A 14,844-nucleotide genomic window follows, 5' to 3' on the forward strand; every position below is an offset into this window, starting at 1 on the left:
GTTCGCTTTACTCTGAGCAGGGCAGTGTGAGCTTAGCATCGGTTCTGATGCTTTTCCATGAGGCCCACGGACTCAGAGAGATTGCTGTCAGTGCAGGAGAGTGGGTCCCAGGAGGGGCTCAGCCTGGCCCACTAAGGAGCTTGAGGATCTTGCAAGGTAAAGCTGGAGTGCCGAGTTTGCCGTGTTCTTGCCTGGCCACCAGACTTGGTGGCACCTGCAAGGTGGCTAAATGCAGAAGCCAGGTGAGGGAGGCACCGTGAGAGCCCTGTGGGCTGGGTCACGAGTCAGTCCCATCCTGAGGTTGGGGGAAGCCCTGGAATGTGGTGGAAGACATGAGGCAGTTGTGCCTTAGTAAGACACAACCAGCAGGATATGGAGCGCACTTACAAAGGAGGGGAAGGTACAGGCAGAAGGCCAGGTGGTGAGGGGCAGAGGCAGTGGTGACAAGGGCCGTGGCAAAAGAGCTACTGGGCGCGGCTATGGCCGGGGAAGGAGGAGGCAGCTGTGAGGTCTGTGCCCTAGAGCATGATGAGCCTTGTGCTGCAGTCGGGCGGCAGAGGAGGGGATCCTCTGGACTTCAGGCCTGTGCTGTGTTGGAGGTCTCCCTAAGAATAGCAGGCAGCCATGGGCATTGACGTGGTCAGGAAGGAGCTCTCTTCAGGTGAGAGATGAGCTCATGGGAGAGAACATACAGAATGCTGAGGTCAGACTACAGATACCCACACTGGAGTGCGGGAAGCAGAGGATGCTGGGATGCCGGTGGGGGGCGCTGGTTCCAGGGGCATGGGGAGGGCCGGTACTTCAGAGAGCTCTGAGGTGGCAGCCCTGCCCTTGGCTTGCACAGAGAGGAAAGTGGTGAGGGAGAGATGGGGAGGGACTTGGGCTGTGGGACTTCTCGAGTTGGGGTGCCAGTGGGGGCACAAGCTGTGCGAAGCCAAGCCTAGCCCATGCTGGGCTGGCACGTGGTTTCATATTTTGGCCCTTGGCTCTGCCATTGTCCATCCCCAAATCATCTTGGCGAATTCCTCTTCCCATCGGCTGACCAGCTGTGTCTCACAGGCCAATTGGTCAGTAGCCTGAGAAGCCTAGAGAACAGTACTGATGCCCTCTCTTCTGTGACACAGGAGCCCGAGGTGCAGAAGCTGGGAGGTGGCCTCCAGGAGACCACTATTTGCGTGTTGTGCCCCTTCCATCTTGGGAGGTGCCTGGCAGTGTGGCTTAGTGATACAAGGGTTGCAGCCCAGAGGCATGGCCTTGCTGCCTGGCTCCCCTGTCCTCCTGTCCACCTTCTGTCCCACATAGTGCAGCTCCTCCCCGCCAGCCACCACCAGCATACTCCTCCATCTTGACTCTCCTCTCCGGGTCAGGGGCTGGCGGTCCAGGGATTGTCCTAGAAGCACCCCCTTCGCTCCCATGCCCTATCAATGAGGGACTGTGTACCACCTCCTTTACTGCCGCAGAACCTTCCTCTTCTGTCACTAGCACTCTGTGCTAAATCTAACTGCGACTGCCCAGGCGGTGGCCCAGCAGGGCTCCCTGCCTCTTCTCAGCCCGATAGATGCGGCCCGCATCAGGCCCGACCCACCCGCAGTGCCGTGCCTGGCACTCTCCAGGCCATCACCCTGTGCACCTGGTGTGCGTGGCTTTGTGGCACGGGGCCTGGGATGGAGCTTTCCCCAGCCTGGGGGTCCCTTCCCATGGCTCCCCACACACTGACTTCATTGTTGGGTCGTGCTCCTTCCCCCAGTCTGTGAGCCCCTGAGAGAGCAGGGCAAGCCATCCCAGGGCCGGGGACATTGCAGGCACACAGGAAACCGAGGATGATTGCTGAGGCTTCCACGGAAGCACATTTGCTCTTTCCTTTGCTCTCCGGCCCTTCTTCAAGGGGGACACACACAGTTCTCCTACCACAGCCCCCTCCCTGGCTGTAGTTCTCCCTGCAGGATGTCCTTTGGGGTCAGGGAGGGGACAGTCCCTGATGACAGCTTGTCTTTCGTGTAGACGAAGGAGGGCGAATTCACTCTCTCTGCCATGACATCTGGAATTCGGCGGAATTGGATCCAGACCATCATGAAGCATGTCCATCCAACCTCTGCCCCAGACGTCACGAGGTAGGACAGCCGGGTGCCTGAGGGAGCCCCCTTCCCTTCCAGCCACCGGCTCACTCCTTTGTGGGTCTATGGTTCTTCTGGCCCAGCACAGCCTTCTTCCTTCCTCCTTCGTCCCACTGCTGACTGGCCCCAGTCAGTCTCCCTCTGGCTTCCTGGTTTTTCTGCCTCCGGTGACCTTTTCCTCCCTTAAGCCTGGCCAGTGGAGCTGTCTGTGCAAGGGACGTTTGTGCCCCTGTCGGGACTGAACTTAGTGGGAGAAGCCCCTCCAGCTTAGGCACTGGGTCTCTCTGATGGTAGAGTAAGGGCAGCCCTGGAGGCCGCCTTCACAGGCCGCCAGAATGTTCCTTTCTCTTGGTCTTTTTGCTCCACGCCTCCATCTGTTGGATTTCTGTACAACCAGGAAAAACTTCTTTGAGACTCAGTGCTAGAACTGGGTTGGACCTCTTGTTCTTCCCTCCTGCTGAGTCTCTGGGGCTCGCATACCTCATGACGTTCCACGTGCCTTCTTCCTTCTGCCCTGAAGTTAGAAACCTGCTGTTTCTAGTTTAAGAAAAAGAAAAGATTCTAGTGGGTGGGGCTGGTTCCACGATGCCCAGAACTCTGTCATTCTCAGCTGAAGGCTTTGGAGCCTTTGCCTCTTCTGAGAACGTCCCATTTATGCTTTTCAGGTCACGTACTTTGCGTGACTCTTCAAGTGTCTTTCTTGTGTTGTTGGTCACACGTGGAGTGGCGTCCCAGGGCCCACTGTGTGCCCCCCAGTGGCCTGGGGCAGCCATGGCCATGCCGTATCTTTGTCAAGGGCTTGCCTACTTCCTAGTGACGCTGCAGCTCTTTGAGCAAGAAAGCAGGAACAGAATCTCCTCTCCCTGTTGGCATTGTTTGTTTATTCCCTCATTTATTAAGTGAACAGAATATATGGTTGATTGTTCCTGTCAGTAAGTCAAGGTGTTGGTGGCCGGGACAAGTTCTCAAGTGTCCTGTTATGAGAGCTTATCTGTGAGTGGAGTGTGTCCTGCCTGCAGAGATGAGCGGGGCGCCCTCATTCTCATGGGGCAGCCTTGCTGGCTATCCTGGGGCTCTCTTCTAGCCAGGAGCCCAGGCCAAAGCTTTGTGAGGCTAGCAAAGCAAGAAAGGCAGCTCAGGGTTCTCGGGCAAGGCTGCTGCAACAGTGACACGGGTGGTGGACATGAGAGGGCCTGAGGTCCTGTCCTGGTCACGAGCCTTTCCCTGCCTGCCGTGTCCCAGTCAGCCCCGGCTGCTCCACAAGGGCCTGGCCCTGTGCAGATTGAGGGGCCCAGCTGAGGAAGCCAGCTTGGGACGTCACCGGGCCGGCACATGGCACTGTCACAGGTGAGGAGGACACATGGCGCATGTGCACGTGCACATACGTCCCAGGCTGGCATTCATGGTTCCCTGCCACACTCAGACGCTGGGTCCATGCAGGGACCACAGGCCCACAGGGACCAGGTCTTTCCTTTGTGTAGTAAGGTGGACTTAGTGATTGCCTTCCTGACTGGAATTTACTTCACAATTGGTATATCTCAAACTTAGGGGGTCTTCACCCTCCCCTAGTTTGTCTTTAGCTTCTCTGCTGGTTTTCTGTGGGCTTTCATAGTTTGAGGAAAATTTGGACTTTTTTTAGTGCTTACAGGGCCAAGTCCCAAGGAGGTATTAGAAGCAAATATAAATGTCAGAGGTGCAGGTTTGAGCGATGCCCCATAGTCCCCCTGCTTCGGTGGTGGGGTTGCAGGGCCTTCCTTCCTGGGGCTGGAGGAGTTTCCTCCCACAGAGCCATGGCTGCTGCTGCCAGCCCTCCATGTGGCCCTAACGCCCCACACAGTTGGGAGCCTGGGTCAGCTCTCAGTTGGGTGGTGTTGGAAGGACTCTCCTGGAGAACTTTTATTCAAATGCACAGACCATTTTATTCAGATGGTCTTAAATTGGCACCTTGCAGGCCCCACTGCCCTAAAGCACTTGAGACAAATGACCCAAAGCCTGATGATGACCATGTTTTCTTTCCCTTGGGTGCCTCTTCCCCAGGCTCCCTTCTCTTTGATTCCCATTTGAAGACCAGCACTCCCTGGAGCTCCTGGGTGGTTCAGACATTAGGCTGGCACTGATTTTAGCTCAGGTCTTAATCTCAGGGTCATGAGTTCAAGCCCCGTGTTGGGCTCCATGCTAGGCATGGAGCCTATTTTAAAAAAAAAAAAAAATTAGTGACAGGGGCCCCCAGCACCACCCTCGCTGGGGCCCTCAAGACCCTGGGTGGCTTCCAACTCTGGTCTGCCACCTTGGCCAGGGCCAGGGGCCACTCTGCTCCCGGGGCCTCAAACCACAGCTGATGTTCCCGCCTCACCTCTGCTTAGGGACATCCTCTGTAGGAATCTTTGCTTTGGGGCAAATTGAACAAAGGCATGGACTCCTTACTGGGCAAGGAGGGGTGCCCTTGAATCCGCTCCCTACTCACCTGTGTGGTGCAGGCACATAGGTGCCAGCTGGGCCATCTCTCTTCCCATGGCACAGTGGGCTCTGGCCTTTCATGCTGTGATCTGTCCCACCAGTCACCAGAGTGGTTTTCTTAAAATGCAGACCTGACTAGGTTATTTACCACTTGTTAAAGAACCCTTGAGCCTCTGGGGAGAAGTGGTTGGTCTCACTCATTCTGTCAGCACTGCCCGGAGCACACACACCACAGGCTTGGCCTCCCACATGACCTCATTTAGATGGTGGCCATGCCTGGTGCAGCCTGATGGAGCGTCCACTGTGACACTTGGCGACAGCACCTCCTCGGTCCAGGTTTCCTCTGAGGTCTGAGACTGGAAACTCTGAGCCATCTATGGCAGCTCTTCCTTTCTTGTCCCCACTCAGAACCGGTTTAGGTTCCCCCTGTGGAAGGAACACAAGTAAAGGCAAAGTGTCCTTTCCTCCCCTCTCCTGTGGGAGCCATAGCAGCGTAGAAGGAGGAAGTGGTGGAGCTAGGCACCCCTCCGGGGCAGGTGGCTGTCACCGGGACCTGCACCTGACAGGCTCTCTGCCCCTTGCTCCCAGCTCACTGCCAGAGGAAAAGAACCGGAGCAGCTCCTCCTTTGAGACCTGCCTGAGGCCGAGTGAGAAGCCTGAGGGAGAGCGTGGAGAGCCAGACCCCGAGCAGAAGAGGAGCCGGGCTAGGGAGCGGAGGCGGGAGGGCCGCTCTAAGACCTTTGACTGGGCTGAGTTCCGCCCTATCCAGCAGGCCCTGGCTCAGGAGAGGGCCAGTGCCACCGGGGCTTCTGACGCCCACCCCGAGGCTGAGGCCGGCGAGCTGGAGCGGGAGCGAGCACGGCGGCGGGAAGAGCGCCGTAAGCGCTTCGGGATGCTTGATGCTACAGACGGACCGGCGGCAGACGACATGGCCCTGCGGATGGAGGTTGACCGCAGCCCAGGGCTGCCTGTGACCGCTGACCTCAAGACACAGAACGTCCACGTGGAGATCGAGCAGCGGTGGCATCAGGTTGAGACCACTCCTCTCCGGGAAGAAAAGCAGGTGCCCATTGCCCCCCTGCACCTGTCCTCCTCCGAGGATGGAAGTGACCGGCTTTCCACTCACGAGCTGACCTCTCTGCTGGAGAAGGAGGTAATGGGCAGACAGGTGGTGGGGTTCTGTGCAGCAGCCTTTCCCAGCACCTGCTGTACCTGGTGGTGGCCAGAGCTGTTCAGCCACATAATACTGAGGGTCGTGTGGTCCAGACTGCTCAGAGAGACAGACACATGGACAGACAAGTCCTTAGAGTACAGTGCAGGCACAAGGTACAGGAGGGTGCCATGTCATGGAGGGTGGCAGGCTTTTCCAGAAGGAAAAGGTGTTTGCCATGCAGGGACATTGCTGTATAGAGCCAGGAATGGCCAGAGACTAGGCCGATGGGATGCAGGACCCAGGAGCAGACTTTGTCCTACCCTGTTATGGGCACAAACTAGAGATTTGAGGCAGGAGAGGGGCATGAGCAGAGTTAGGTTTCCGTATGCAGTGGGCAGCCCTGGATCAGAGGGGCCAAAGCTTGGAGGCAGAGTCCAGCCCCGAGGCTTTTGCAGCAGACCAGTAACCACTGCTGGGATCTGGGGTGGGGGGTGCAGGTCATGCAGCAGGAGGCAGAGGCTGGATTCTAGATGTTAAGGAATATTCAGAATGTGAAACAGAGGCCGTGGGGAAGAAGGGGGTAAGAACCTGGCAGGCTGGGCAGACAATTGCCATCATGCCACCAATTTGACTAGTTCTTTGGGCACCAGAGCAGGCCCTCTGGGATGTAGCGTATCCAGAGATCAGATCTGGAAAACTTGGTAGTGGATATGTAAATCTGAACAGTGAGTTTCCTGAACAAGGAGGTTCAGCATTGTACTGGCCTCTTAGGAACATTCAGGAATATGTTTCAGATGTATTCTTTTACAGAAGTAGCTAATGAAAGTGAAGAATGGCACGTGGCCCTGCCCTCGCTTGTCCTCTTCCTGTTAAATTTATGAAGCTAATATGAATCATTAACACCAGCGCTCAAATTTTTTCCCATTTCTAGACATGGTAAAGGCAAGGTGCAAAGAACTTCATGTTCACATTGCTCTAAACTGTCAGAGTGGGCCTGCTGGCTTGCAGGTCACACACTGGACCATGAAGCTGTCACAGACAGCAGAGTCTGGGAGCCAGGTGTCTCAGTGCCGTCCACAGCAGTGCCCGGCTGCGCTCTGCCCCTCCAGCGCCCCCCACCCCACCCCTGCAAGCCAGTATCCAGTAGGCACCTGAGGGAGGGTTCAGGGAAAAGGTGGATGGACGGATTACTCAATTCAAAGCCACTGAAAGCAGGAAGAGTGGGAGGTAGCTTGCTCGCTTCACACACCTCATGGAACCCTTCCCGCAAACAGCTTGCATGGAATCCGTCATGTTAAGAGGGGTCAACAGCAGCCGTTTGAGCGGAAGCCATGGCAGGGCCTGGAGTAAGGGCTTCCAGGGGCAGCTCCGGCCTGTTTGACCACACTGAGGAAACCGCAGGACCCAGCGGGGTGGTCTTCTTCTGACACAGGCGCAAAGCCCTCATCTCCTGGTGGGGTCTGCTCCCCACATCCTTACGGGGACGTGGGAATTCCGTGGGTTCCCCAGGTAACAGGTGTGGTGCTGTCATATACGGCTTGAACTGGAACCCTCAGTTCCAGATGCCGCAGATAAAGACCAAATCAGCACGTGCCCTGAAACGTGGCCACAGGGAAGGCCAGCCCAGGTGTCCTGTGTGCTCCAGCCTGATAAGAGCCAGAAACACCACTGCCAGCCCATGCTGAGCTGCTGCCTCTGGTCCTTGCTGTCCCTGTGCTCAAAACTGCGTGTCTCTTTCCCAACAGTTGGAGCAGAGCCAGAAGGAGGCCTCCGACCTTCTGGAACAGAACCGGCTCCTGCAGGACCAGCTGAGGGTGGCTCTGGGCCGGGAGCAGAGCGCCCGGGAGGGCTACGTGCTGCAGGTAGGGCTGAGGGGCTGCTGCGGCCCTTGTTCGTTTGGGCTTCAGCGTAAGGACCCAGGGAGGCTAGGAATGTGCAAAACCTGGCTGAGCAGGGCCAGCCTGTCCCCAGGGCCACCCCCACTGGGCTCTGCCGCAGCGCCACAGCCCACAGGCTGGCGGGTCCTCTAACCTCACCGTCGTAGGACGTTGTGGAGAATCTGCCTGAAACCTCTGTTTCCAAGGGTTTTTCTTTGTTTCCTAATGAAATCATCTTTCCTCTTGGCTCTCAGAGTACCCAATATATACTTATTATCAGTATCACATGTCTGCGTGTCGTTTCTACGTGCTTTCACAAACAGCCGTACTAGGTCCATTGTACCCACTGAAGAACCTGAGTAGTAGCAGCATAGTGCCTCCTTACCACCAAGGTGGCGGCAGACTTAGAACCAGTTCGCCATCCTTGACCTTGTGTGTACCACACCTACAGGGCAGTCTGGGGCCATTAGCGCTGGCCTAGTGGCTCCCTTATTTTCTGCCTCGGCTGAGGTGCCGGGGGAAAGTGGCCACCCGGCCATTGGCCAACTCTCCTAGCAGCCTAATGGAGAGTCTAATGAGAAGGGCAGCAGCCCGAATCCTGAGCTGAGACCCAAACCCATGCTCTGGCAGTGAGTTCCACGCCCACATGCCAGCCAGCAAGCAGTGGGTGCTGCCCTGGTGTCTAGCCAGCGGGAGCCTATTGTCCTATACCATTCTGGCCCTGTCTGAGTTCTGGGGAACCAAACAACACACTCGTGCCCCATCATGCTGATCCAGAGAGGTGGTCCAGAGAGGTGGCGGATAGAGCAGTGCTCCAGAAGTACAGAGGGTTGAGGGAATAGGGAACTCGAGCTCCCAGCCAAGGCTGAGGACACAGCACTCCAGTCAAGGTCCTGCCACCGACCAGTAGAAGCTGGTGCCATCCCCTGCAACCTCAGCCTCCTTGCCTGTGTAGACTTAGAACTTGACCCCAAGGGCCTTTGCAGTTCTCAGGGACCCCGAGTCTCTCTGATAAGTGTCTGCATTGATGTTTCCAGACCACAGCACCCCAGCCACCATGGGCCAAGTCAACCCAGGCAGCACATGAGCCTCTGGGCAGAGCTTACCTTCCCTCCTGTCTCCGTGCCCTTTTTTTATTGCATGTTCCCTCTGCCTCCTCTTTCTCCCCTGGCTTTGACCGTGGCCCTGGGCGCCCCTTGTGCCCTGGTCCTCCCCAGCCCCTTCAGCCAAGGAATGGCCATGCCCAGGTCCTATTCTCAGGCACCAGGGACTGGTGGTGGTGGGCATCCCCCTTTCCTGTGTATGTTTCCTGTGTCGTTTTGTGCAGACTTTCGAGGTTTGGGGAGCATCTTTTTAAACCTGCATGAATTCACCTCACATCTGGTGGTAAAGATACTAGCAGCAGATTTTGCACATTGCTAACCTAAGAACCTGTCTCTGTGTCTAACCTGGATGATTGCATGAGCCTGCAGCAGAGCCCCAGGCAGAGGGCCCGGGGCCATCCCCTGCAGCCTCAGCTGGGCAGGGCTGGTGCCTTCAAACCTCCCCATTAGGTCTAACAACGGGTGACTCGTAACCTCCCTTTGTGCTTTGAAAATGCTTATCCCCAAGTCATTCAGCATGAGCAAGGGGCCTTTGGGGTTCAGGGTCAGGAGGAGAGCCATTCAGGGTGGGCACTGCACTAACGGTGCTGGGAGGAGGAGCTTGCATGGTTTGGATGTGGAGCGTGGAGTGTATGTAACTTGACTATAACTGAGTGTCACATCTGTGGCTTCCCTGCCAGCAGACCAGACCTAGAGCGAGCCACAGGCAGGCCAAATTCTTAGGCTGGGCTCTTCTCACTCTCGTTCATGTTGGTTTTGCCCCGGCATTAATTAGTTCTGTCTCTTCTGCATGCCTTTCAGTTTGGGGAGTTTTGTTTCATTTGTGTTTTGTGTCTTGCATACTTCACCCTCTTCCTTTGAATTCCCCGAAGGTTTGCTTGTTTTGTTGATTATCATGTTTTACTCCGTGGTTTCCGTTTTCCCTCATTTTGTCTTCTTGCAGGTAGAGATTAGTTCTTCCTGTTACTGTAGAGGACGGGCTCCACTTCCCAAAGGAAAACGCTTCAGATGTCACCTCACTGGCATCCCGGGCGGTTGCCTCCCTTCCTTCTCTCCCCGTCCTAGAAGGAAGTGGCACTGCCACCCGCAATCCCCCACAACCCCCTCGCCCCGGCTTTATTAGGGTTTGTTGCCTAGAGTCTTCTACCTTTTGTTTTTGCAAAACGAACAGATCCTGAAGCTCTGCTCCTCCCCCTCTCCTCCTTCCCAGTGTTCTCCTGTCCTTCGTCTTCCTTTGCTCATCAGTGTGCTCCATTATTCAGTTCTGTTTGATTTTGTTATCCTAGAAGCTGCTTGGTTAGAGCTGTTCGATGTGACTGTCCATGTGTTCCGTTTACCTAAAAGCAGCTACTTCCTAAAACAAACTAAGATGATTTGTTGGATTTGTTTTTTAATTGAAAAAAAAAAAAATTATGCCAAGGATAAAAGGCAAACCCACCAAGAAGCTTTTCTGTGGTTGACCCTGGCCAGAGGTGTGACACTCAGAACTGGGAGGCCCGAGTGGTACTAACCAGTATTTAATCGGTTTTTTTAAGACTGAAGTGGCCACCTCCCCATCCGGTGCCTGGCAGAGGCTCCATAGAGTCAACCAGGATCTGCAAAGCGAGCTGGAGGCCCAGTGCCAGCGCCAGGAGCTGGTCACGCAGCAGATCCAGTCCCTGAAGCGCAGCTATGGGGAGGCCAAGGACGCGATCCGGCACCATGAGGCCGAGATCCGGAGCCTCCAGGCGAGGCTCAGCAATGCCGCCGCCGAGCTCGCCATCAAGGAGCAGGCGCTGGCCAAGCTCAAGGGTGACCTGAAACTGGAGAAGGACAAGGTCCGGGAGCAGCTGGAGGAATGGCAGCACAGCGAGGCCGCACTAAGCGGGCAGCTGCAGGCCAGCGAGCAGAAGCTCAAGAGCGCTGAGGCCCTGCTGCTGGAAAAGACGCAGGAGCTGCGGGACCTGGAGACGCAGCAGGCGCTACAGAGGGACCGGCAGAAGGAGGTGCAGAGGCTGCAGGAGCGCATCGCCGACCTCAGCCAGCAGCTCGGCGCCAGCGAGCAGGCCCAGAGGCTGATGGAGGAGAAGCTGCAGAGGAACTACGAGCTGCTGCTGGAGAGCTGCGAGAAGGAGAAGCAGGTGCTGCTGCAAAACCTGAAGGAGGTGGAGGACAAGGCCAGCGCCTATGAGGACCAGCTCCAGGACCACGAGCAGCAGATGGAGGTCCTCCAGAAGGAGAAGCTGAGCGCCAAGTGTGAGGGCAGCGAGGTGGTCCACCAGCTGGAGGAGCAGCTGGAGATGAAGGAGGCTAGCATCCAAAAGCTGGCCGAGCACGTCCAGAGCCTCAGAGATGAGCGGGACCTGATAAGGCAGCGGTTCCAAGAGCTGATGGATCGTGTCACCCTGTCTGACGGGGACATGGCCGAGCTTCAGGAGAAGCTGAGGGGAAGGGAGGCTGACTACCAGAGCCTGGAGCACTCCTATAGGAGGGTGGCCGGCCAGCTCCAGAGCATGCACACGCTGCTGAAGGAAAAGGAGGAAGAGCTAAAGTGCATCAAGGAGATGCATGAGAAGGTTCTGGAAAAGAAAGATCAGGACCTCAATGAGGCTTTGGTTAAAATGGTTGCCTTGGGGAACAGCTTAGAGGAAACAGAAATGAAGCTCCAGGCAAAGGAAGAAATTTTAAGGAGATTTGTAAAGGAGTCTTCAGATGACGTGGAGGGGCCACGGAGCTGCCCAGAAGAGGCAGAGGACGGCACCGTGCTGTCGGGCCTGCAGCTCCAAGCTGCTGGCACAGCCCCGGCCTTCCCACATCCCAGGCTCGAGGATGAGGCCCCAGGGGTGGCCCTAGGGGAGGAGTGTGGCAGTGGCAGCCCCCAGAGAGAAGAGAGCATGGGCTCTCTGAAGTCGGAGGTGCCGGACAGGGAGGGACACCCTCCAAGCACAGCAAAACCTGACCAGGGAGTTCCTGGTGTCAAAAGGCAAAGGATCCGGTTCTCCACGATTCAGTGCCAAAAATACACGCATCCTGATGGGTCCGAGAAGACCTGGACCAGCAGCACGTCCTCTGACACCAGCCAGGACCGCTCGCCCTCAGAGGAGAGCATGTCGTCAGAGGCCACCCCCAGCTCTCTCCCTGCAACCAGCGACTCCGACACGTATCTCTCCATAATACACTCCCTGGAGACCAAGCTCTACATCACGGAGGAGAAGCTCAAGGATGTAACAGTGAAGCTGGAGAGTCAGCAGGGCCAGAGCCAAGAGGCCCTGCTTGCACTGCACCAGCAGTGGGCCGGCACCGAGGCGCGGCTCCGCGAGCAGCTCCGCGCCAGCCTGCTGCAGGTCGGAGCGCTGGCCTCCCAGCTGGAACAGGAGAGACAGCTGAGGGCCCAGCTCGTTGATAGTCACGTCGGGGAGCTCGGTGACTTCCAGGTGAAAAACAGCCAGGCTCTAGCTTGCTTAGAAAACTGCCGAGAACAGCTGCGATCCCTGCCAGCGGCCAGCCCAGAGGATGCGCAGGACGTGGGCGCGGGCCCCCTGGCCAGCGTTGAGGGTGCACTCATCAGCGCTATCCAGGCCCCGAGCCCCTGGCCAGCTCCTGTGGACAGCACGGCCCAGGCCCAGCCAGAGGAAGCTCATTTCGTGGAGCTAGGGAAGGCGATCTCGCAGCCGCTGCTCCGGCCCGAACTGACGGAGCAGGAGCAGCTGAAGCTCCTTTCCCATCAGATAGCTCTGGAAGCCTCACTGATAAACCAAATAGCGGACTCCTTAAAAAACACAACATCAGATATCTCACGCGTTCTGCACGAGATTTCTCAGTCGGGAAAGTGGCCTGTGGAACCTGAAAGTGCTGCTCTCTGCTCTAGGGCCCCAGCGGACACCTGGGCTAAGAAGGTGCTGGTAGATGGCGAATTCTGGAGCCAGGTCGAGTCCCTGAGTAAGCACCTGGGAACGCTGGGCGGAGAGGCTGCCGGCACAGCGGGAGGCGGGCAGCAGAGCGTCCCACCAGCTCTGGTCCCCGCCCTGGCCGATGCCACATGGGTCAGGGCAGAGCTCAGCTTCGCGCTGCAGTCAGTGAGGGAGTCCTTCCACCGACGGTTGCAGAGCATCCAGGAGACCCTCCAGGGCACCCAAGTGGCCCTGCGGCAGCACAAGCGCATTCTAGGGGACATCCTGGGAGCCTACCGGACCCCCGACTTTGAGAGAGTGATGGAGCAGGTCTCAGAAGCCCTCAAGCTTCCTGCGGGCATTGAAGGAGGCATGCAGGCATCCTGGGACCCGAGCCCATTAGGAGAAGTACTGACACCTCAGGAAGCCGCCAGCTCCCGGGAGCCCTTCTACATGTCCGATCAGAGCTCTGGAGCCCTTGTTGCTATTCAGGAAGAACTCGCCCTGCAGCTCAAAGATAAGGCCAGCCTCTTGGGGGAGATATCTGCCGCTTTAACCTCACTTCCCCCAGTGGAGTCGGTCAGAGATTGTCAGAAGCTTCTCCAGGCGTCCCAGAATCTCTCCTATAACACTTACCTGGGAGGCCTTGGTCAGTATTCTTCATTATTAGTTCAGGATGCAATTATTCAGGCACAGGTATGTTACGCAGCCTGCAAAATCCGGCTGGAGTATGAAAAGGAGCTCCAGTGCTACAAGGAGTCCTGGCAGGGCACGGGGGCCTCCTGTCAGGAGCACGAGCAAGCCATCGGGGCCCTGAGGGAGGAGTACGAGGACCTTCTCCGGAAGCAGAAGAGCGAGTACCTGGAAGTGATTGCCATTGTTGAGAGGGAAAATGCCGAGCTCAAGGCTAAGGTCACCCAGCTGGGCCATCAGCAGAGGCGTCTGGAAGAAGTGGAAAGCAAGCACAGTGAGAATATGTTCGCCCTGCAGGGGAGGTATGAGGAAGAGATCAGGTGTGTGGTGGAGCAGCTGAACCGAGCAGGGGACACGCTGCAGGCGGAGCACAGCAGGGTCCTGAGCCAGCTGGATGCCTCGGTCAGAGACCGGCAGGACATGGAGCGACACCACGTGGAGCAGATGCAGAGCCTGGAGGACAAGTTCCAGCTCAAGATCAAAGAGCTGCAGACCATCCACGAGGAGGAGCTGCGGACCTTGCAGGAGCACTACTCACAAAGCTTGCGGGGTCTGCAGGAGGCCCTGCGCCACTACCAGCGCCAGCTGCCCGAAGCCCCACCAGCCCCCGGGCCCCTGGGCAGCCCCCACCAGTGCCCCTCCTCCAGCTGGCCGGCCAGCCCGCCCCGGGGAGCTCTGCAGGCCACCAAGGGAGAGGCCGACTCCATGACGGGGCTGAGGGAGCGTATCCAGGAGCTGGAGGCTCAGATGGACATCATGCGGGAGGAGCTGGAGCACAAGGACCTGGAGGGCGATGCGGCCATGCTGCGGGAGAAGTACCAGAAGGACTTTGAGAACCTTAAGGTTCTGCAGCATCTTTTGATTTTCAAGGCAATGGAGGCGCAGGCGTTGCTCTGCTGTGGGGAGGTGGGGGGTGGCAGTGTCTGGCAGACAGGACTCTCGGGTAGAGCTGAGACACCATTCTTGGCTCTGAGTTACTGTGCAAGCAGAGTCAGGTTGATACTGTCCCTCCCCTGACTCCTTGCTGGCGTGGTGTGGTCTCAGAGCGGGGTCCAGGCAAGGTCTAGCCTCCTGTTCAACATCTGCCCGACCCCCAAGGAGGACTGCTGGAAGGAGAACAGAAGCACCATGAGAGAGGGAGCGTGGTCACCCCCCATCACCCCTCTGCCTGGTCCCTCCTAGTGCTTCCAGCAGAGGAAGCCTTTGCTGTTCCATCCCAGCCTCGCCCTCTCTTCTACTCCCACAGAATCCACTCCAGGCCAGTATAGATGCAGACCTGGGAAGAGCTCAGGAGAGACAGGCCTAAAGCTCCCTTAGAGAGCTATCTCCTGAGTGCCCTAAGAGGGCCGAGTTGGGTTTCCCAAAAGATGGGGATATTTGCAAAACAGTGTCAAGGGTTACTCCTGTTCAACTTCCTGTGGGGAACTGGCATTTAATGGGCACTGTGGAAGAAGGGCTTTCCTCCTGAGCATGCCTCTCGGCTGCTGGTACTCCTTCCCTGGGGGCTGTGAGAAATGCCCTGTCCCCAGTAACTATACCCTGTTCTCCTTCCCCGTTACGTGCTCCACCTCATTAGGC

General features: G+C 57.2%; 1 protein-coding gene across 7 annotated transcripts in view; it reads left to right on the plus strand.

The window, feature by feature from the left end:
• The window catches only part of LOC122906847 (myosin phosphatase Rho interacting protein), a 145,192-nt gene that overhangs the window by 109,672 nt on the left and 20,676 nt on the right, over positions 1-14,844 (plus strand). For 5 of the 7 annotated variants that reach the window (XM_044249261.1, XM_044249262.1, XM_044249265.1 and 2 more), the window contains 4 exons: positions 2,002-2,111; positions 5,160-5,724; positions 7,470-7,586; positions 10,240-14,109. In XM_044249261.1, the coding sequence (XP_044105196.1) occupies positions 2,002-2,111; positions 5,160-5,724; positions 7,470-7,586; positions 10,240-14,109 (4,662 nt within the window). The remainder of the gene's footprint in view (positions 1-2,001; positions 2,112-5,159; positions 5,725-7,469; positions 7,587-10,239; positions 14,110-14,844) is intronic. The other 2 variants (XM_044249266.1, XM_044249267.1) reach the window with 1 other exon arrangement.

This window comes from Neovison vison, chromosome 5 (genome assembly GCF_020171115.1).
Source record: "Neovison vison isolate M4711 chromosome 5, ASM_NN_V1, whole genome shotgun sequence".
Classification (NCBI taxonomy): Eukaryota; Metazoa; Chordata; class Mammalia; order Carnivora; family Mustelidae; genus Neogale; species Neogale vison.